Consider the following 21702-nt stretch of genomic DNA (forward strand, 5'->3'; position numbering starts at 1 on the left):
CTTCCTTTCTAAGTAGAAAATGTTCCATATTACCTCCTCTGGGGCTAAGAAATACTTTTTTAATTCCCCAATATTTGAATTTGTTAATGTTTCCGTTGTGTCATTCTGTGAAGTGCTTGTATAGTTCAGTATTGGTAGCTTTGTGTTCTATATGGTGTAGGTGTTCTCTAATTCTATCTCTTAACATGCGGCTCGTTTGGCCAAAATATTGTAGGCCGCATGAACACTGTATGCAATAGATTACATTTTGATCTGAACAGCGTATGATTTCTTTTATATTTATGTATTGTTCATTATTATTTGATTTTATTGTTTTGATTTTTGAACTATGTTTACATGATTTGCATGAAATGCATGGAAAAAATCCTTCTATTTTTTCTTTTTTGAAGTTTGTATCTACTAAGTTGTTGGTTGTTTTATTTTTAAATTCACTAGGTGACAGAATATTTTTTAAATTTTTTGCTCTTTTAAAAATAATGTCCGGCTGATTTTTTATTCTAGGTCCTAATATCTGATCTTGTTTAATGTAGTGCCAATGTTTATTGAGGATCTTTTTTATTTCATGATGTTGGGAACTATATTGTGTGATGAATGGTATAAAAAATGGGTCTTCAGTTTTTTGTTTTTGTTTTTGTTTTGTCATATGTTGTGTAGTTAATATTAACTCTGTTTTTTTCTTCAGCTTCTTTTTTGGCTTTTTTAATAATATGGGACTTATAACCTTTTTCTTTAAATCTCTGTGTGAGAATTTCGGATTGTTTAGAAAATTGGTTGATATCTGAACAGTTTTTACGGATTCTTAGATACTGACCCTTGGGTATATTTGTTTTCCATCTCGTTAGATGGCAACTATCATTGTGAATATAATTGTTTGCGTCTGTTTGTTTGAAATAAGTTCTTGTTTTTATTTCTGTGTTAATGATTTCAATTTCTATGTCTAAAAAATGGATTAGATTACTGCTGTATTCGTGTGTAAATTTAAGATTCATTGGGTTAGTGTTCATGTCCTCTATGAATAATTCTAGAAGTTCGTGTTCCCCCTTCCAAATGATGAAGAGATCATCTATGTATCTTTAGTAGTGCACAAGGTTCGCCCCCCCATTGTCCTTCATATATAAAGTTTTTTTCAAAGAGGCCCATAAAAAGGTTGGCATAACTGGGGGCGAACCTTGTGCCCATTGCTGTTCCTTTGACTTGGAGATATATATTTTCATTGAAGAGAAAAGAATTATTGTGGAGTATAAAGTTTATACATTCAAGTAGAAATTGGTTTTGATCTGAGTTTAAAAGGGGATCTTTGTCAAGGAAATGTTTTATTGCTCTTAATCCTTTTTGATGGTCTATATTTGTGTATAGCGAATTGACATCGCAAGTGACTAATAGAAAATTTTCTTTCCAAGACAGATTTTTTAAAATATTAAGTAATTGAGTTGAATCTTTGAGATAGGATGGTAGGGATATAACATAATTTTGTAAAAAGAAATCTACATATTGAGAAAGATTGGATGTGAGTGATCCTATGCCTGATATGATGGGGCGGCCTGGGGGTCTAGTGAGGTGTTTATGGATTTTAGGTAAAATGTAGAATGTTGGAGTGATGGGATTTTTTACGTTTAGGAATTCATATTCATATTTCGTTAATAGCCCAGTATTAAATGCTTTATCCAATAGTTGTTCTAATTTTATTGCCTGATTTTTAATGGGATTATTTTTCAGTTTTTTTGTAAGTGGTTTCGTCGTGGAGGAGTCTATTTGATTCTTCAATGTAGAAGGAAGTGTCCATAAGGACAATGCCTCCACCTTTATCTGCTGGTTTGATTGTAATATTTTTATTATTTTTTAATTCTTTGATTATGTTGAGTTCTTTCTGACTCATGTTCCAATTAAGATATTTATTTTGGTCAAGGTTTTCTAAGTCTTTTTTCAACATTTCTTCAAATAGTTTAATGTGTTCACTCTTTTCATGAGTGGGGTAGAAAGTGGAAGGGGCTTTTAGATCAGTGTGTTTATACATGGTTTCTTTTTCTTTTAAAACTTTATTTTCTAAAGGATTTTTTATGTAATACCTTTTAAGTGTGAGTTTTCGAACAAATTGGTTAATGTTAATAAGGGTTTCGAACTTATTTAGTTTGCAGGAAGGGGCAAAAGATAGGCCTTTATTTAAAATATTCTTTTGTATGTCATTTAGTGGATATTTACTTAAATTGAATATTCCTGAATGTTTTATTTCTGTCTTTTTGGTGTTTTGCCTGGATTTTCTTCTGCCCCTCCTGCCTCTAAACCTCTTTTGTTTCTTACAGTTCTTTGTGGTAGTATACGAGAATTTGTGTTTTTTGAGGTTCCTTCCCCCGAAGGGGACTTTCCTAAAAAAACTTGTTGTTGTGTTTGATTTGGGATAGGCGAAAATGGTTCTATATTAGTTTCCAGTGGTTGGAATCTATTTTTAACAGGTACTCTCCAATCTTGATTTATATTGGAGTAGTTTCTATTGTGATAATTATAGTCATTGGATTGTGATCTATATGAGTAATGATTTTGTTGCTGGTGACTATGATAATTATTATTTGTGTTATATTCTCCGTTTCTAGAGTAGTAATTTGTGCGATTTGTATCTCTAAAGTTAGAATTTCTAAAATTAGGATTTCCAGAGTCGATATTTCTAGAGTTATGGTTTCTCCAACTATAATTGTAGTTATCTCTGTTACTGATATTTTCTCTGTCATTCTCATAGTTGTTATGTGAATATACTCTTCTATCAACATGGTATCCGTTATCTTGTTGGTAATAGTTATGTTTTGGTATACCACTGTCATTTCGGTTTTCTTTAAACCTCATTGAGTTATAAGCACTATCTCTCTGTTCTTTATGATTGGTATGATAATAATTTGAATTTTGTCTATGATTGTTTGAATAGTTAGGATACTGGTTGTGATTGGAATTTTCAGAGTGTTTGTAAAAGGTTTTTATAGGTTCATTATTATGGTTGGGATAGTTATGGTTTTTTTCTTTGTTTTTTGGAGGAAAATTTGTTTTAGGGTGTCTATTTGTATAATGATTGTTTTTACCAAAAATTTGTGATAAATCTTTTTTACTAGTGGTGGTATCTATATCTATATTTTCTATATCACAGTTAGTTTCTGTTTCTATAGGAGTGTCTGTTTCCGGTTTATTGTCTGAATAATCTGTTACATCTCTTTGATATTTTGAAAGTTTAGTTTCTATAATGTTGTCTTTAAATTTTGAGATGTTGCTAAAAATATCTTTTTGTAGATTTGTAAATTCAATGTTGTTCTCAAATGATTTGAGATTGTTTTTGTGTGAGTCAATTTCTGATTTAATATCTTTAAGGAACAGATTTCTAGATTTTATGATAATTTTCATTAGTCCCAGAGAGGCATTTTCAAGGGTTTCAAACCATTCGTTTGAGAGTTCTTCATTTAGTGTAAAGGTACAGTTTTTCTTTAACCTTAATCCTCTAGGGACCATATTATTGTCAATATATTTTTGGGTATATTTAATTTCTATAGTATTTTTAAGTTCTTTAATTAGGAGGCTTTCTAGGTTTTCACATAAGTCATTCAAGTTGGTGGGAATATTATTAGAAATGTTATTTGTTAAATGTTCATTGTCTAATGAAATATTTTGAAGAATTTCGTCTCTTTGAGCAAATATATCCATATTTTTGTGTAATTATATGAAAAATATAATATATTCAAATGTAAAAAATATAAAAGAACTATGTGACAATATATATAATATATAAATTTATATAAAAAATAGGTGTGTCTCTATATGAAGAACAATGGGGGGCGAACCTTGTGCACTACTACAGATACATAGATGATCTCTTCATCATTTTGAAGGGGGAACACGAACTTCTAGAATTATTCATAGAGGACATGAACACTAACCCAATGAATCTTAAATTTACACACGAATACAGCAGTAATCTAATCCATTTTTTAGACATATAAATTGAAATCATTAACACAGAAATAAAAACAAGAACTTATTTCAAACAAACAGACGCAAACAATTATATTCACAATGATAATTGCCATCTAACGAGATGGAAAACAAATATACCCAAGGGTCAGTATCTAAGAATCCGTAAAAAACTGTTCAGATATCAACCAATTTTCTAAACAATCCGAAATTCTCACACAGAGATTTAAAGAAAAAGGTTATAAGTCCCATATTATTAAAAAAGCCAAAAAAGAAGCTGAAGAAAAAAACAGAGAGTTAATATTAACTACACAACATATGACAAAACAAAAACAAAAACAAAAAACTGAAGACCCATTTTTTATACCATTCATCACACAATATAGTTCCCAACATCATGAAATAAAAAAGATCTTCAATAAACATTGGCACTACATTAAACAAGATCAGATATTAGGACCTAGAATAAAAAATCAGCCGGACATTATTTTTAAAAGAGCAAAAAATTTAAAAAATATTCTGTCACCTAGTGAATTTAAAAATAAAACAACCAACAACTTAGTAGATAAAAACTTCAAAAAAGAAAAAATAGAAGGATTTTTTCCATGCATTTCATGCAAATCATGTAAACATAGTTCAAAAATCAAAACAATAAAATCAAATAATAATGAACAATACATAAATATAAAAGAAATCATACGCTGTTCAGATCAAAATGTAATCTATTGCATACAGTGTTCATGCGGCCTAAAATATTTTGGCCAAACGAGCCGCATGTTAAGAGATAGAATTAGAGAACACCTACACCATATAGAACACAAAGCTACCAATACTGAACTATACAAGCACTTCACAGAATGTCACAACGGAAACATTAACAAATTCAAATATTGGGGAATTAAAAAAGTATTTCTTAGCCCCAGAGGAGGTAATATGGAACATTTTCTACTTAGAAAGGAAGCAGAATATATCTATGCATTTAAAACTCTCCATCCATATGGATTAAATATGGAATTTGAGCTAAACTTTCTAATTTAAAATCAAATTAAAAGTCAAATTAAAAGCAAAATCAAAAATTAAAATTAAAAGCAAATCAAAAGAAGATTTTCTATCAAAATATAAATATAAATACTCTATAACAAAGTTCTCTAAATATCTCTTCCCATTTTTTAATTAAAATAAATAACAAACAAATTTATACACAACGATATTCACATTAGTTAATTAAACATAATAGTTTACTCTGCCCCCCTTTCTTAATTTTAAGACCTATAAATAAACTACTGAGTAAGATCAGCTCAGTCTAAACCCAATAACTTTTTGGAATTAAAATTGATCTCTATAACATAGTTTAATAAAATAGTTTATTTTGCCCCTTTTTCACTTACCCGAAAAATCTCCATTTTTAAAAAATATCAACATTATTAACACTGATCATAACACAAAGAATAACCATTCCCAAATATAGATTAATATAAGATAACGAACAATAATCTAGTACCTCATCTTCTAAGATTAAAATACTTTCCTTAATATTACCTTTTATCTAAAGCAATATCGCCTTAATAAATGAGCATCTAGATCCATATTAGCAGATCCTTTATTTAATCACAAAAGATATATTTTATATATCAGTCATTTAGGCACAAAGAAATTAATTGTTCCTCCTATACCCATTTTTTATTTGACACTGTACCTTTATATTATTTTGACACTATACCTTTATATTATATCTAAAAACACATTCCTAACACAATTAGTTATAAAAATCCTTTTCCAACACAAGCTTCACACCATTTTTACTTACACAAACTGTAAATTCAATAACAGATGTTCCTCTTTACTTTTTTGTCTTTTTTCTATGAACTTTTCTATTGGTTAAAAGCAATTACAAACACCCAATAGTAACATAGATTGCCTACCACTGTTATCCAATAGCAATCTATACCGCCCTTTATAAATGCCCTACAGAGTGTTCACAGGCATCTTTATAAAGGCTACGGCCGAAACGCGTAGAGCTGCCTACACTCTGAAACACTGCATTATAGTGCACAAGGACCGACTAATACCTAACCTCAACTCAGTCGGTATCTAAAGATATATAGCCGGGCAATTTGAAAAAGCCGGTCACTTTGAAAAAAAGCCGGTACTCTAAACTTTGAACTCTTTTTTGCCGCCAAACGGATCCAAAGAAATCCAACTGCTGCTACACACTGGTTCAGCTAAGGATCCAAAAGTCCATACTGACAGAGAGTATTGGGACACCGCAATTTCCAAGAAATTTCTCCTTCACTTGCGAACATAAGTCCATACTGACAGAGAGTATTGGGACACCGCAATTTCCAGGAAATTCCACAGGACCCTAAACAAAGAAAACTTTTCTCCATTTGGAACCAGATACCTGCTATCAGACCGGAGTCCATACTGATAAATAGTATTGAGACAAACGCCATCCACAAAAGTTCTCTTTTAGCTATTACTAATAGCTTATCCATAAGAATGTCTTCCAACGGATCCCACTAAACAACTAAGTAGTTTTGAGAACCACTACTTTCTAAGGTACTTTTTAAAGGTGTTATAAGGCACTCTTTTAACAATCAACCACTCTTATCAAAACTACCCTATCTTGGGTTCTTTTATACAATTTTACTAGACCTTTTTTTTATCCATTTTTATCCACTGCAGTGCGATACACATACAACATATATATTGTGCAAATATGTATTTAATGTCTTTTTAATTTGCCTCTTTTTAATCTGCCTATTTTTTGTATTAAATATATACCATATTGTATTATAATTTATAAATATAAACCATATTGTATTTGATCCTATCCTACTTGTATTTGTTACAACTTGTATTCGCTACATTTGTTCAATATATAAAAATTGTCACATTTTGTACAATACCTCAGTTTTCTTTTTCTTTTTATTATTTATATTGATTTCCACAATCTTATCATCTTATCATCAAACAAACTAGTTAACACATATAAATTTTACGTTTCTGATATCTGTTCACCTACCACGCTGCAACACGATTAAAAGCACTTTGCTATTATTTTTCAATTATTTTCTAATTAAATTGAAACCTAGCTCCCCTTCACTTGCCCTATCCAAATTATCACATGCAAGAGACATTGGTGAGTTGCTGAGACCTATCTGTTAAATCAAACTGGGTCATGTCAGTTTAGTTTTTAATGTCCCTTTAAGTATGTGTAGAATTTCAAGATTTAGGGCTAAATTTATTAAGTTGCAGATGCAGCTTGGGAGCCCTGGAGGCGCAGGATCCCTCACTTGATCCTGAAGCTACTTTCTAACCTGTCCCCTCAGAGGAGGCAGACTTAAAATAAGCCCTGTTCTAGTGCAATTGGTTGTTCGAGAGTAAGGATTGGGAATGTACAAGCGATTGCTGTGCAATCTCAAATGCTGGAAGCAAATGTTACCTTCCTTGCCCCAAACTAGAGCAGACAGGTTCCAGCATGCTGATATAGGGGGGCCTTTGGGTCTATGAATTTAGATAAATTGCTTCCCAAGATATACATTTCATTGCTTACATTTCATATTAATGGCTGCATGTGCATCAGAGACATATTAACAGCAGTTATGTTTAAAAATAACCTTCATAGGGCTAGATTAAAGTGGAGCGCTAATTTATTGTGTGGCCATAAACGGGAAAATTTGCCAGTCATTATAAGTTGCTGGTTATTGCTACTGCAAGCTCGCAGTAGCAATTAGCGCTCCGAAAATTAACCAGAGATCAGGAAATAAGAGTTCATTGTATTTTTCGATGCTGCAGGAACACCTTTCAAATGAGCTGGTCACCTTCTCCCACCCCCACTGGGTGGCTGATTTCTCCTGCTGCCTCTTGTTTACATTTTATTTCCATTGTAACCAATACTACAGTATTGAAAATGTTAGTATCGGTAGCAGTGTCAACAGTCAAACTGAGCTCATTCGAATCACAAAGTGAAGGTAAATGAGCTATTTGTTAATACAGAACCAGCAGATAAAAAAAGATAACTGGGAACAGATTAAAGAGGAGACAACTTTACAGTACAATGTTCCTGTCTGACGCAAACTAAATAAAATACAAATAAAGAACTATTGAAGTACATTACTTAGAAACATTTGGCACCTACACATTTTGCCAGTCAAGTCCTACAGTATGTAAAACTTTAAATCCTATGATACATTATTAGTATAAAATAGAAATTACAGTACATCAAAATCAATACTAAATATAAAGTACAGCAAAACGTTGTAAAATATGTCTTAGTGTGCCTTTCTGGAAGTGGTGTACTTACCAGTTTAAAGGTTAACGATTTAAATGTCACAGGATCATCTATCATCTTCTGCAAATTAGCAGCAACTATAAAAAAATAAAAATAAGAACATCAACATTTATTTTAATTGTACCAGCTCTTAAAATAGTTTTGTTAGTTATAATTTGCAAAGTATCTTAACTTCATTCCCTTAAAGCGGATAGTAAACACCTTGAGATTTTAATAGGGTCAGATTAAAAGTGGAGCGCTATTTAGAGCTTTCACTAGAGAGCTAATTGGGCTAAAGTAAACTTTTTGTTTGCATCAGGTTGCGCTTGTATTATGAGTAGTCCGCTGCACATTGATAAATGCCGACAGAATACACTCTCTGCATTTATCATTGCACCAGCAGTTCTTGTGATCGCCGCTATCAGGGGGTGTCAATCAACCTGATCGTATTCAATTTCTGGCGATGTCTGTCCGCCGCCTCAGAGCAGGTGGACAGGTTATGGAGCAGCGGTCTTTAGACTGAAGGCTCGCCGGAAACACGGAACATCAAGCTCTGTATGGAGCTTGATAAATATGCCCCTAAAAGTTTTGCGCGCTCGTGCTAACCCGATGCATGCAAACAACTTACTTCTAGCGCACTGGTTTTCAAACCTGTCCTCAGGCCTTCCCAACAGGCCAGGTTTTGAGGATTACCTAGGATGAGAGCAGGTAAAATAACCTTGTATTAATCAGCTGATTGTTTCACCTGTGTTCTAGTTCAGATATCCGTGGCTTGTTTGGGTGGCCAGGACAGGTGTGAAAACCAGTGTTCTAGCGCAATTAGAATTTCTGATGCGATAACGTATTCACGATAGAAGTCAATGGAGTGGGAAAAAAACTAAAACCCTACTCACACGCTAACCCAAAATCATGCTCTCAAGGGAGCTAACCAGACATGAAGAGATCTCTAGGTTAAAGTCCTTTGCCCGCCTTTTTTCTAACACCTGAGATCTCATATCTTTGAGCCCTTATAACTTTTGTGTGCAATTTTTTTTTTTATAAATAATTTTTATTATATGGTGTTATCATGAGTGTAACTGTGCTTAACCACAGCTCTGAGCACGCACTAACTCGACGAGCGTTAACTTAAATTGCGCTCAAGCAATCGTGTTTACTTTTAACTTGTAATATGAGTGAAATTTAACCTGTGCTTAAACGATGGCGAAAACCCGATATCGTTTGCACACAAACGTTTACGCTCCACTCGTAATCTGGCCCAAAATGTTTAGCTATCTGTAGTAAAACAATTTTGTAATATATTTTCATTGGTTTTCTTTTGCCCGGCTTTCATGTAATTTTGCTTTAAAAACTGTGGATTTTATGTTCCTCAGACCTGGAAATTAACACTGCAGACCTCTTAAGGCTAACCCTGCTGCATATTGCAGCACTTTATTAAAAAAAAAAGAAGCTGCCTAGCATTGTCTTGTGCAGACTCAAATCTGGATTGGTTCATCCAAATAAGGCAAGTGTTGGAGTGTTGGGTTGAGTTTGGCTATATAAAAAAGAAATTGTAGCAAACAAGATATTAATTTTTTTTTTTTTTTTAAATAGCTAATATGTGATTCTATTCACATGAATGTTTTGTAATTCAAAAGTATTAACTGTCCCTTTAAATTTGATAACCTATTGCTAATCAGCTCTTATACAAATTGATTTATGCTTACTCCAATTAATTATAAAAAAAAGAACTGTTTATCTTGTGTTGATTCTCTGTTGTTCAACTTGTTACCCTGATAACATTATCCCTTGAGAGCTATATGTAAAATTACTATATTACTATATACTGAGAGATTAACCCTTTGAGTGCTAAGCACTTTCCCACCTGGGTGCTAAGCACATTTGAGGGTTTTTTAATTTTACATTTTTAATTTATTTTATTTTATTACTTTTTTTCTTTTCATTTCAGATCCCCAAGACTTATACTATTGGAAAGGTTAGGGTCTTGGGGGTCTGTAGCTGCTTAGATGCCTGAGATACAGGCTTCTAAGCAGCATGCCCCCTTTCCTTATATTGTTAATTGTCTTTTTTTACATAAAGTTGCGCGGTGATGTCATCACGTCCTTACGCGTGATGTCACCACGCAAAACGGGAAGCCCCGGCGATGCCTGTCAGTCTACAGGCACGATCGCCGGGGTAGGAGTGGTTGGGAGCCCCCAGATCTCCCTCAAGGTGGGAGAGTGCTAGCGACGGCTCTGAGCCGTCGTTAGCACCTGAGTGAGAAACTCTGCGACGGCTCAGAGCTGTCGTTAGCACTCAAGGGGTTAAAAGAAACAGGAGGTAATATGGACTTTGAAGATCTTTATAAATGTTAACCCTGGCAAAGGCCATATATCTACATCTGCAGACAACACTTGTACTATATTATTAACAAACCCAAAATCTTAAAAACAAAACAAAACAAGATGACAGTCACTGAACATAAAAAAAAAAAACTACGAAACTCTAACCATTGTAAAAATCACATACTTTCTTATCCATTCTATTAAATTTACTATGCACCCAATTATACTTTTTCAGATTCAGGACAAAGAAATTGGTTCTCAGTGTTTTGTTTATGCGTCCTACATATTTGAACCAATAGGCACATTCCAACAGGTGTAATGCAAAATTAGACTTCTATGTATTAAATTGTTTAAACGTAAAACACACAACACTTCTCTACAGTTGCTTTATATATGAATTTGCAAAAACTGTATCTAGCCTATGCTATACAAAGCCTATCATTTCTTTCATGTAATTAGCAAGAGTCCATGAGCTAGTGACGTATGGGATATACATTCCTACCAGGAGGGGCAAAGTTTCCCAAACCTCAAAATGCCTACAAATACACCCCTCACCACACCCACAATTCAGTTTTACAAACTTTGCCTCCGATGGAGGTGGTGAAGTAAGTTTGTGCTAGATTCTACGTTGATATGCGCTCCGCAGCAAGTTGGAGCCCGGTTTTCCTCTCAGCGTGCAGTGAATGTCAGAGGGATGTGAGGAGAGTATTGCCTATTTGAATGCAGTGATCTCCTTCTACGGGGTCTATTTCATAGGTTCTCTGTTATCGGTCGTAGAGATTCATCTCTTACCTCCCTTTTCAGATCGACGATATACTCTTATATATACCATTACCTCTGCTGATTCTCGTTTCAGTACTGGTTTGGCTTTCTACAAACATGTAGATGAGTGTCCTGGGGTAAGTAAATCTTATTTTCTGTGACACTCCAAGCTATGGTTGGGCACTTTATTTATAAAGTTCTAAATATATGTATTCAAACATTTATTTGCCTTGACTCAGAATGTTCAACTTTCCTTATTTTCAGACAGTCAGTTTCATATTTGGGATAATGCATTTGATTTAATCATTTTTTCTTACCTTCAAAAATTTGACTCTTCCCTGTGGGCTGTTAGGCTCGCGGGGGCTGAAAATGCTTCATTTTATTGCGTCATTCTTGGCGCTGACTTTTTTGGCGCAAAAAATTCGTTTCCGTTTCCGGCGTCATACGTGTCGCCGGAAGTTGCGTCATTTTTTTACGTTATTTTGCGCCAAAAATGTCGGCGTTCCGGATGTGGCGTCATTTTGGCGCCAAAAAGCATTTAGGCGCCAAATAATGTGGGCGTCTTATTGGCGCGAAAAATATGGGCGTCGCTTTTGTCTCCACATTATTTAAGTCTCATTTTTCATTGCTTCTGGTTGCTAGAAGCTTGTTCTTTGGCATTTTTTCCCATTCCTGAAACTGTCATTTAAGGAATTTGATCAATTTTGCTTTATATATATGTTGTTTTTTCTCTTACATATTGCAAGATGTCTCACGTTGCATCTGAGCCAGAAGATACTACAGGAAAATCGCTGTCTAGTGCTGGATCTACCAAAGCTAAGTGTATCTGCTGTAAACTTTTGGTAGCTATTCCTCCAGCTGTTGTTTGTATTGATTGTCATGACAAACTTGTTAAAGCAGATAATATTTCCTTTAGTAAAGTACCATTGCCTGTTGCAGTTCCTTCAACATCTAAGGTGCAGAATGTTCCTGATAATATAAGAGATTTTGTTTCAGAATCCATAAAGAAGGCTATGTCTGTTATTTCTCCTTCTAGTAAACGTAAAAAATCTTTTAAAACTTCTCTCCCTACCGATGAATTTTTAAATGAACATCATCATTCTGATTCTGATGACTCTTCTGGTTCAGAGGATTCTGTCTCAGAGGTTGATGCTGATAAATCTTCATATTTATTTAAAATGGAATTTATTCGTTCTTTACTTAAAGAAGTACTAATTGCTTTAGAAATAGAGGATTCTGGTCCTCTTGATACTAATTCTAAACGTTTGGATAAGGTATTTAAAGCTCCTGTGGTTATTCCAGAAGTTTTTCCTGTTCCTAATGCTATTTCTGCAGTAATTTCCAAAGAATGGGATACATTGGGTAATTCATTTACTCCTTCTAAACGTTTTAAGCGATTATATCCTGTGCCGTCTGACAGATTAGAATTTTGGGACAAAATCCCTAAAGTTGATGGGGCTATTTCTACCCTTGCTAAACGTACTACTATTCCTACGTCAGATGGTACTTCGTTTAAGGATCCTTTAGATAGGAAAATTGAATCCTTTCTAAGAAAAGCTTATCTGTGTTCAGGTAATCTTCTTAGACCTGCTATATCTTTGGCTGATGTTGCTGCAGCTTCAACTTTCTGGTTGGAAACTTTAGCGCAACAAGTAACACATCATGATTCTCATGATATTATTCTTCTTCTACAGCATGCTAATAATTTTATCTGTGATGCCATTTTTGATATTATCAGAGTTGATGTCAGGTTTATGTCTCTAGCTATTTTAGCTAGAAGAGCTTTATGGCTTAAAACTTGGAATGCTGATATGGCTTCTAAATCTACTTTACTTTCCATTTCTTTCCAGGGTAACAAATTATTTGGTTCTCAGTTGGATTCCATTATTTCAACTGTTACTGGTGGAAAAGGAACTTTTTTACCACAGGATAAAAAATCTAAAGGTAAAAGCAGGGCTAATAATCGTTTTCGTTCCTTTCGTTTCAACAAAGAACAAAAGCCTGATCCTTCATCCTCAGGAGCAGTTTCAGTTTGGAAACCATCTCCAGTCTAGAATAAATCCAAGCCAGCTAGAAAGGCAAAGCCTGCTTCTAAGTCCACATGAAGGTGCGGCCCTCATTCCAGCTCAGCTGGTAGGGGGCAGGTTACGTTTTTTCAAGGAAATTTGGATCAATTCTGTTCACAATCTTTGGATTCAGAGCATTGTTTCAGAAGGGTACAGAATTGGTTTCAAGATGAGACCTCCTGCAAAGAGATTTTTTCTTTCCCGTGTCCCAGTAAATCCAGTAAAAGCTCAAGCATTTCTGAAATGTGTTTCAGATCTAGAGTTGACTGGAGTAATTATGCCGGTTCCAGTTCCGGAACAGGGGATGGGGTTTTATTCAAATCTCTTCATTGTACCAAAGAAGGAGAATTCCTTCAGACCAGTTCTGGATCTAAAAATATTGAATCGTTATGTAAGAATACCAACGTTCAAGATGGTAACTGTAAGGACTATCTTGCCTTTTGTTCAGCAAGGGAATTATATGTCCACAATAGATTTACAGGATGCATATCTGCATATTCCGATTCATCCAGATCATTATCAGTTCCTGAGATTCTCTTTTCTGGACAAGCATTACCAGTTTGTGGCTCTGCCGTTTGGCCTAGCTACAGCTCCAAGAATTTTTACAAAGGTTCTCGGTGCCCTTCTGTCTGTAATCAGAGAACAGGGTATTGTGGTATTTCCTTATTTGGACGATATCTTGGTACTTGCTCAGTCTTTACATTTAGCAGAATCTCATACGAATCGACTTGTGTTGTTTCTTCAAGATCATGGTTGGAGGATCAATTTACCAAAAAGTTCTTTGATTCCTCAGACAAGGGTAACCTTTCTGGGTTTCCAGATGGATTCAGTGTCCATGACTCTGTCTTTAACAGACAAGAGACGTCTAAAATTGATTGCAGCTTGTCGAAACCTTCAGTCACAATCATTCCCTTCGGTAGCCTTATGCATGGAAATTCTAGGTCTTATGACTGCTGCATCGGACGCGATCCCCTTTGCTCGTTTTCACATGCGACCTCTTCAGCTCTGTATGCTGAAGCAATGGTGCAAGGATTACACGAAGATATCTCAATTAATATCTTTAAAACCGATTGTTCGACACTCTCTAACATGGTGGACAGATCACCATCGTTTAATTCAGGGGGCTTCTTTTGTGCTTCCGACCTGGACTGTAATTTCAACAGATGCAAGTCTCACAGGTTGGGGAGCTGTGTGGGGATCTCTGACGGCACAAGGAGTTTGGGAATCTCAGGAGGTGAGATTACCGATCAATATTTTGGAACTCCGTGCAATTTTCAGAGCTCTTCAGTTTTGGCCTCTTCTGAAGAGAGAATCGTTCATTTGTTTTCAAACAGACAATGTCACAACTGTGGCATACATCAATCATCAAGGAGGGACTCACAGTCCTCTGGCTATGAAAGAAGTATCTCGAATTTTGGTTTGGGCGGAATCCAGCTCCTGTCTAATCTCTGCGGTTCATATCCCAGGTATAGACAATTGGGAAGCGGATTATCTCAGTCGCCAAACGTTGCATCCGGGCGAATGGTCTCTTCACCCAGAGGTATTTCTTCAGATTGTTCAAATGTGGGAACTTCCAGAAATAGATCTGATGGCGTCCCATCTAAACAAGAAACTTCCCAGGTATCTGTCCAGATCCCGGGATCCTCAGGCAGAGGCAGTGGATGCATTATCACTTCCTTGGAAGTATCATCCTGCCTATATCTTTCCGCCTCTAGTTCTTCTTCCAAGAGTAATCTCCAAGATTCTGAAGGAATGCTCGTTTGTTCTGCTGGTAGCTCCGGCATGGCCTCACAGGTTTTGGTATGCGGATCTTGTCCGGATGGCCTCTTGCTAACCGTGGACTCTTCCGTTAAGACCAGACCTTCTGTCACAAGGTCCTTTTTTCCATCAGGATCTGAAATCCTTAAATTTAAAGGTATGGAGATTGAACGCTTGATTCTTGGTCAAAGAGGTTTCTCTGACTCTGTGATTAATACTATGTTACAGGCTCGTAAATCTGTATCTCGAGAGATATATTATAGAGTCTGGAAGACTTATATTTCTTGGTGTCTTTCTCATCATTTTTCTTGGCATTCTTTTAGAATACCGAGAATTTTACAGTTTCTTCAGGATGGTTTAGATAAGGGTTTGTCCGCAAGTTCTTTGAGAGGACAAATCTCTGCTCTTTCTGTTCTTTTTCACAGAAAGATTGCTATTCTTCCTGATATTCATTGTTTTGTACAAGCTTTGGTTCGTATAAAACCTGTTATTAAGTCAATTTCTCCTCCTTGGAGTTTGAATTTGGTTTTGGGAGCTCTTCAAGCTCCTCCGTTTGAACCTATGCATTCATTGGACATTAAATTACTTTCTTGGAAAGTTTTGTTCCTTTTGGCCATCTCTTCTGCCAGAAGAGTTTCTGAATTATCTGCTCTTTCTTGTGAGTCTCCTTTTCTGATTTTTCATCAGGATAAGGCGGTGTTGCGAACTTCTTTTGAATTTTTACCTAAAGTTGTGAATTCTAACAACATTAGTAGAGAAATTGTGGTTCCTTCATTATGTCCTAATCCTAAGAATTCTAAGGAGAAATCGTTGCATTCTTTGGATGTTGTTAGAGCTTTGAAATATTATGTTGAAGCTACGAAATCTTTCCGTAAGACTTCTAGTTTATTTGTTATCTTTTCCGGTTCTAGAAAAGGCCAGAAAGCTTCTGCCATTTCTTTGGCATCTTGGTTGAAATCTTTAATTCATCTTGCCTATGTTGAGTCGGGTAAAACTCCGCCTCAAAGAATTACAGCTCATTCTACTAGGTCAGTTTCTACTTCCTGGGCGTTTAGGAATGAAGCTTCGGTTGACCAGATTTGCAAAGCAGCAACTTGGTCCTCTTTGCATACTTTTACTAAATTCTACCATTTTGATGTATTTTCTTCTTCTGAAGCAGTTTTTGGTAGAAAAGTACTTCAGGCAGCGGTTTCAGTTTGAATCTTCTGCTTATGTTTTTCGTTAAACTTTATTTTTGGGTGTGGATTATTTTCAGCAGGAATTGGCTGTCTTTATTTTATCCCTCCCTCTCTAGTGACTCTTGTGTGGAAAGATCCACATCTTGGGTAGTCATTATCCCATACGTCACTAGCTCATGGACTCTTGCTAATTACATGAAAGAAAACATAATTTATGTAAGAACTTACCTGATAAATTCATTTCTTTCATATTAGCAAGAGTCCATGAGGCCCGCCCTTTTTTTGTGGTGGTTATGATTTTTGTATAAAGCACAATTATTCCAATTCCTTATTTTATATGCTTTCGCACTTTTTTATCACCCCACTTCTTGGCTATTCGTTAAACTGAATTGTGGGTGTGGTGAGGGGTGTATTTGTAGGCATTTTGAGGTTTGGGAAACTTTGCCCCTCCTGGTAGGAATGTATATCCCATACGTCACTAGCTCATGGACTCTTGCTAATATGAAAGAAATGAATTTATCAGGTAAGTTCTTACATAAATTATGTTTTTTAGCTTATTGTGGCCTTTTGTCTTACCCACATCAGGTTGGCGTCTAAAATAATAACATTTTTTAATAAATATGATTTCAGAGCATCTAGCTAAAGTCTTCCCACTAAAACCAACATGTGTTCATGCTTTTTTAAAAGATTTCCGCATTACAAGTATTTACTCTTATATAAGTGATTATACCTTGTACATATCGGGCAAGATTACATGTGATTTTTACGTGGTTTTGGTATCACATATACAGCGCCGCATATAAATACGGTGAATATATTTCACGCATCGCCCGCAATTTTTACTCCCATAAGCTAACATAGAACCACGTCGCAAATCGGTATCACATATTCAGCACAAGAAATTTTACTCCATTTTTACCTCGTCACACATAGGCAGGTGCAGCAAACCTTGCGCAAAGTATGTGAGCACCGTAACTCCCTGAAATAGTAACTAACACCTAACGCATGCGCAATATCTATCTACCTTCTGAAAACAACTAATACCTAATGCATGCGCAATATCTATTTAACTGTCAACCGTTATCCCCACACCGCAATAACTAATAAACTATATTAACTCCTAATCCTCCAACCCCCACATCGCAAAACATATAATTAACCTATTAACCCCTAATCCGCTATATACCTAATAAAGTGATTAACCCCTAAACCACCATAACCCCACAATGCAATATACCTTAATAAACTATTAACCCCTAATCCGCCATTAACCCATATCGCAAAGTACCTATTAAAACTATTAAGCCCTAAACCGCCACCCCCCCCCCAATGCAATAAACTTAATAAACCTATTAACACCAATCTGCCATTAACCTACATAGCAAAAAAACTTAATAAATCTGTTAACCCCTAATCGGCCAAACCCACACAACGCAAATAACTAATTAATGGCTAGATTACGAGTTTTGCGTTATGAGTGAAAAAGCCTCATAACGCTGCTTTTTCACTACTGCTGCTATTACGAGTCTTGCAGGTATAGCTGTACCGCACACTTTTTTGGCCGTAATGCAACGTAACTACCGCACCTTTCAAAAAGTCCTTTTTCAATGGGACTTCCATAGCTCCGGTATTATGAGTTTTGCCTGGGAGAAAAAAAATACTCAAAAAGTGAGCATTACAGCCTATACCGTCAAGATTCGTACCGCCATCTAAAGTCAGTAGTTATGAGTTTTACATTACAAATCTGTAGCATAAAACTCATAACTAAAGTCTTAAAAAGTACACTAATACCCATAAACTACCTATTAACCGCTAAACCGAGGCCCTCCTGCATCGCAAACACTATAACAAAATGATTCCCCATAATCTGCCACTCCGGACATCGCCGCCACTATAATAAACATATTAACCCCTAAACCGCCGCACTCCCGCATCGCATACACTAGTTAAATATTATTAACCCCTAATCTGCCACCCCCAACGTCACCGCCGCCACTATACTAGTTATTAACCCCTAAACCTAACCCTAAGGCTAACCCTAACACCCCTAACGTTAATATAATTAAAAAAATCTAAATAAAAATTACTATCATTAACTAAATAATTCCTATTTAAAACTAAATGCTTACCTGTAAAATAAACCCTAAGCTAGCTACAATATAACTAATAGTTACAATGTAGCTAGCTTAGGTATTATTTTTATTTCACAGCTAAGTTTGTATTTATTTTAACTAGGTAGACTAGTTAGTAAATAGTTATTAACTAGCTACCTAGTTAAAAGAAATACAAATTTACCTGTAAAATAAAACCTCATAATCTAGGTGTATGTATTTTTTAATTTAGGTAATTGGGGTTAATTTAGGTGGTGTTAGGTTAGGGGGCTTAGTAATTTAATTCGTTATTTGCGTTGTGTGGGTTTGGCGGATTAGGGGTTAATATATATTTTTTTGTTGCAATGTGGGTTAATGGCGGATTAAGGGTTAATAGGTTAATTACGTTTATTGCATTGGTGGGGGATGGCGGTTTAGGGATTAATAGTTTTAATAGGTACTTTGCAATGTGGGCTAATGGCAGATTAGGGGTTAATAGTTTTAATATGGACTTTGCGATGTGGGTGGATTAGGGGTTAATACATTTGTTAGGTAGTTTGCGATGTTGGGGTTGGCAGATTTAGGGGTTAATACTTTTATTAGGTAGATTGCGATGTGGGTGAATGGCGGATTAGGGGTTAATAGTATAATTAGGCATATTGCGTTGTGGGGGGGGTTGTCGGTTTAGGGGATAATACTTTTATTATTAGTTCCGATGTGGCTTTAATGGTGGATATATGAGTTTTTACGTGTCAGGTTTATTTTTGGGAGGCGTGTTACTTTTACGGGAGATTTGAAATATTTTTTATTTTCTTAGGCGCCAGCAGTTTCTAACGTGCCGTAAGTCACTGGCGACTCCAGAAATTTGCATTTATGCTCATTTCTAGACATCACTAGTTTATCCGATTTACGGCACTTTATGAACTGCCGCTGCCGTATATGTGATACCTGGATGTGCGAGGTAAAATTACGGGCGGCACAGGTTTCAGCAGTTGCGCTGAAGCTTGCGCCGCATATGTAATCTCTCCCATCATGTTTACTGTTGCTGTTTCTTGTCTTTTTTCCTTAACTTTTGAAAGATCCCTTTTGTCCATGTCAGCAAACTGCAAAATGGCTTTATTTATTACTAAAGGGTTATAATGTTCTTCAAAAAATCAATCACTTCTTCAATTGTATAACTAATGTCCCTTGAGCAGTTCTATTTAATTTTTTGGAAACGTCCCTTGGGGATGTGATAATCCATTTTTAACTTCAATAAAGTTTTAAGAAGTCAAACATTACAATTTCCTACCCAAAAAATAAATGTATACATATATATTTATACTGTATGTTTATAAATGTAAGAATATACATATATACATACATAAACATATATGTAACATTTGTTTACATGTATACTTAAAGTGATATATATGTTAATAAAGTTGTTCCAATGGATCCCTAGGTAAAAGCACTTTTAGCCCGTATTTGTCCAACACCTGACATCTCCTAACCTGACCCCTTACTTCTCAGTGAAATATTATTATTAAATATTTTTTTATTAGACAGTGTTAATATGAGTGTTACTGTATTGTACATTGTATTTTTGATATATTTTGGGACACATTTTAGGTTCGCACTATGGTTAACACCTGCTTTTCAGAAATTGTGTTATCAAAGTGCAAATTTGCGATCACGATGGCGAAATCTCATTTGCTTCCCACTTGTAATATGAGTAAAATTTCTGTCCAACGCAAGCACAAGGAGCCAACTGTAATCTAGTCCATATTATGTGAGTCTTTATAGCCTCAACAGCCAGCCATAAACAATTTTATGGGAAGGAAGCCTAACACAGAGATTGTGATTGGAATTCCAAACGTTTTAATGCAGTGCTGCTTTGTTCATCTCCTTGCATTACAGATAAGTGTGTTACAACTGAAAATTAATATAATATAAAATAATAGATAGATCTTAAAAAGATATTCTACTCATTGTTTTCTTATTAAAATATTTCTGTTGAGAATAAACCTACTTTCTCTTGTCTTGTCCACCAACAGAGCTTTGGGAATTGTCCTTATCAGTCATAAAGCACAAATACACTACTATATTTCACTTAAATGTCTCTCTTTTTTATGAAAAATAGAATAAACTATCCATATCAAGAAAAAAGATCTAGAATAGGATATCTAGGTATCTCATGTCTTTCTGACTAATTTAAACATGTATTTAAATTTGCCAGCCTCTGTATCATCTAACATCTATCAACCAATCACAGAATCAAATACATATACACAATGAGGCCTATTTATCAAGCTCCGAGTGGAGCTTGAAGGGCCGTGTTTCTGGCGAGTTTTCAGACTCGCCAGAAACAGCAGTTATGAAGCAGCGGTCTAAGGACCGCTGCTCCATAACCCTGTCCGCCTGCTCTGATGAGGCGGACAGGATTCGCCGCAATTCAACCCGATTGAATACGATCAGGTTGATTGACACCTCCCTGCTGGTGGCGAGATTGGCCGCGAGTCTGCAGGGGGCGGCGTTGCACCAGCAGCTCTTGTGAGCTGCTGGTGCAATGTTAAATGCGGAGAGTGTATTGCTCTCCGCATTCAGCGAGGTCTTGCAGACTTGATCCGCACTGTCGGATCAGGTCTGCAAGACCTTTGATAATTTGGTCCCTATGAATGGTTACAAATGCTCAGTAGCCGCTGGTGCCTCAGAAAGTGTGCATATAAAAAGTACATTCACAATTTGATAACAGAAGTAATTTGGAAAGTCTGTTAAAACTGAATGCACTACCTGAATCATGAAAGTTTAATTTTGTCTTTAAAACTCTTTAACCACAAATCTAAATACCAACAACGAAGGGGAACTGGTGGGATACCTCCTCCCTTACCATCAAGTCCTAGTTTTATTTCTTAAATCTTAGTTTCCCCTACTTATGGAGAGCTTAAGACATGTACTTAGATTAGAAACAGGTCAACTTAGAGGTTATACAGTGTATTAATAAAACAATGTTGATTATATAAAGCTGGGGATTGGTTGTAAAGGCATTAGCTATCATTTTAAACAATTAATACAAATCAAGCAGACTCTCCCTTCAACAGTACATTTGAAGTATGAACACACCAATAAAATATATTTAAAACAATGGGCTAGATTACAAGTGGAGCGCAAAATTGCGCTTTTGCAAGCACAATGTTTGCGCTTCAACCGTAATACCAGCGCATGCGATTGTGCACTGGCATTTGAAGTGGCACACATAGAAGCTTTGCGCTCAATAGAGTGTACTTCCATAGGCTCCAATGTAAGCCTTGATTTCATGACATGAGACAC

General features: G+C 35.6%; 1 protein-coding gene across 1 annotated transcript in view; it reads right to left on the reverse strand.

Moving 5' to 3' along the window:
- STK39 (serine/threonine kinase 39) overlaps window positions 1-21702 on the reverse strand; it is a 1002247-nt gene that overhangs the window by 45610 nt on the left and 934935 nt on the right. The window contains exon 17 of the mRNA XM_053698395.1: window positions 8252-8316. Coding sequence (XP_053554370.1) covers window positions 8252-8316 — 65 coding nt within the window. The remainder of the gene's footprint in view (window positions 1-8251; window positions 8317-21702) is intronic.

This window comes from Bombina bombina, chromosome 1 (genome assembly GCF_027579735.1).
Source record: "Bombina bombina isolate aBomBom1 chromosome 1, aBomBom1.pri, whole genome shotgun sequence".
NCBI classification, from domain to species: domain Eukaryota; kingdom Metazoa; phylum Chordata; class Amphibia; order Anura; family Bombinatoridae; genus Bombina; species Bombina bombina.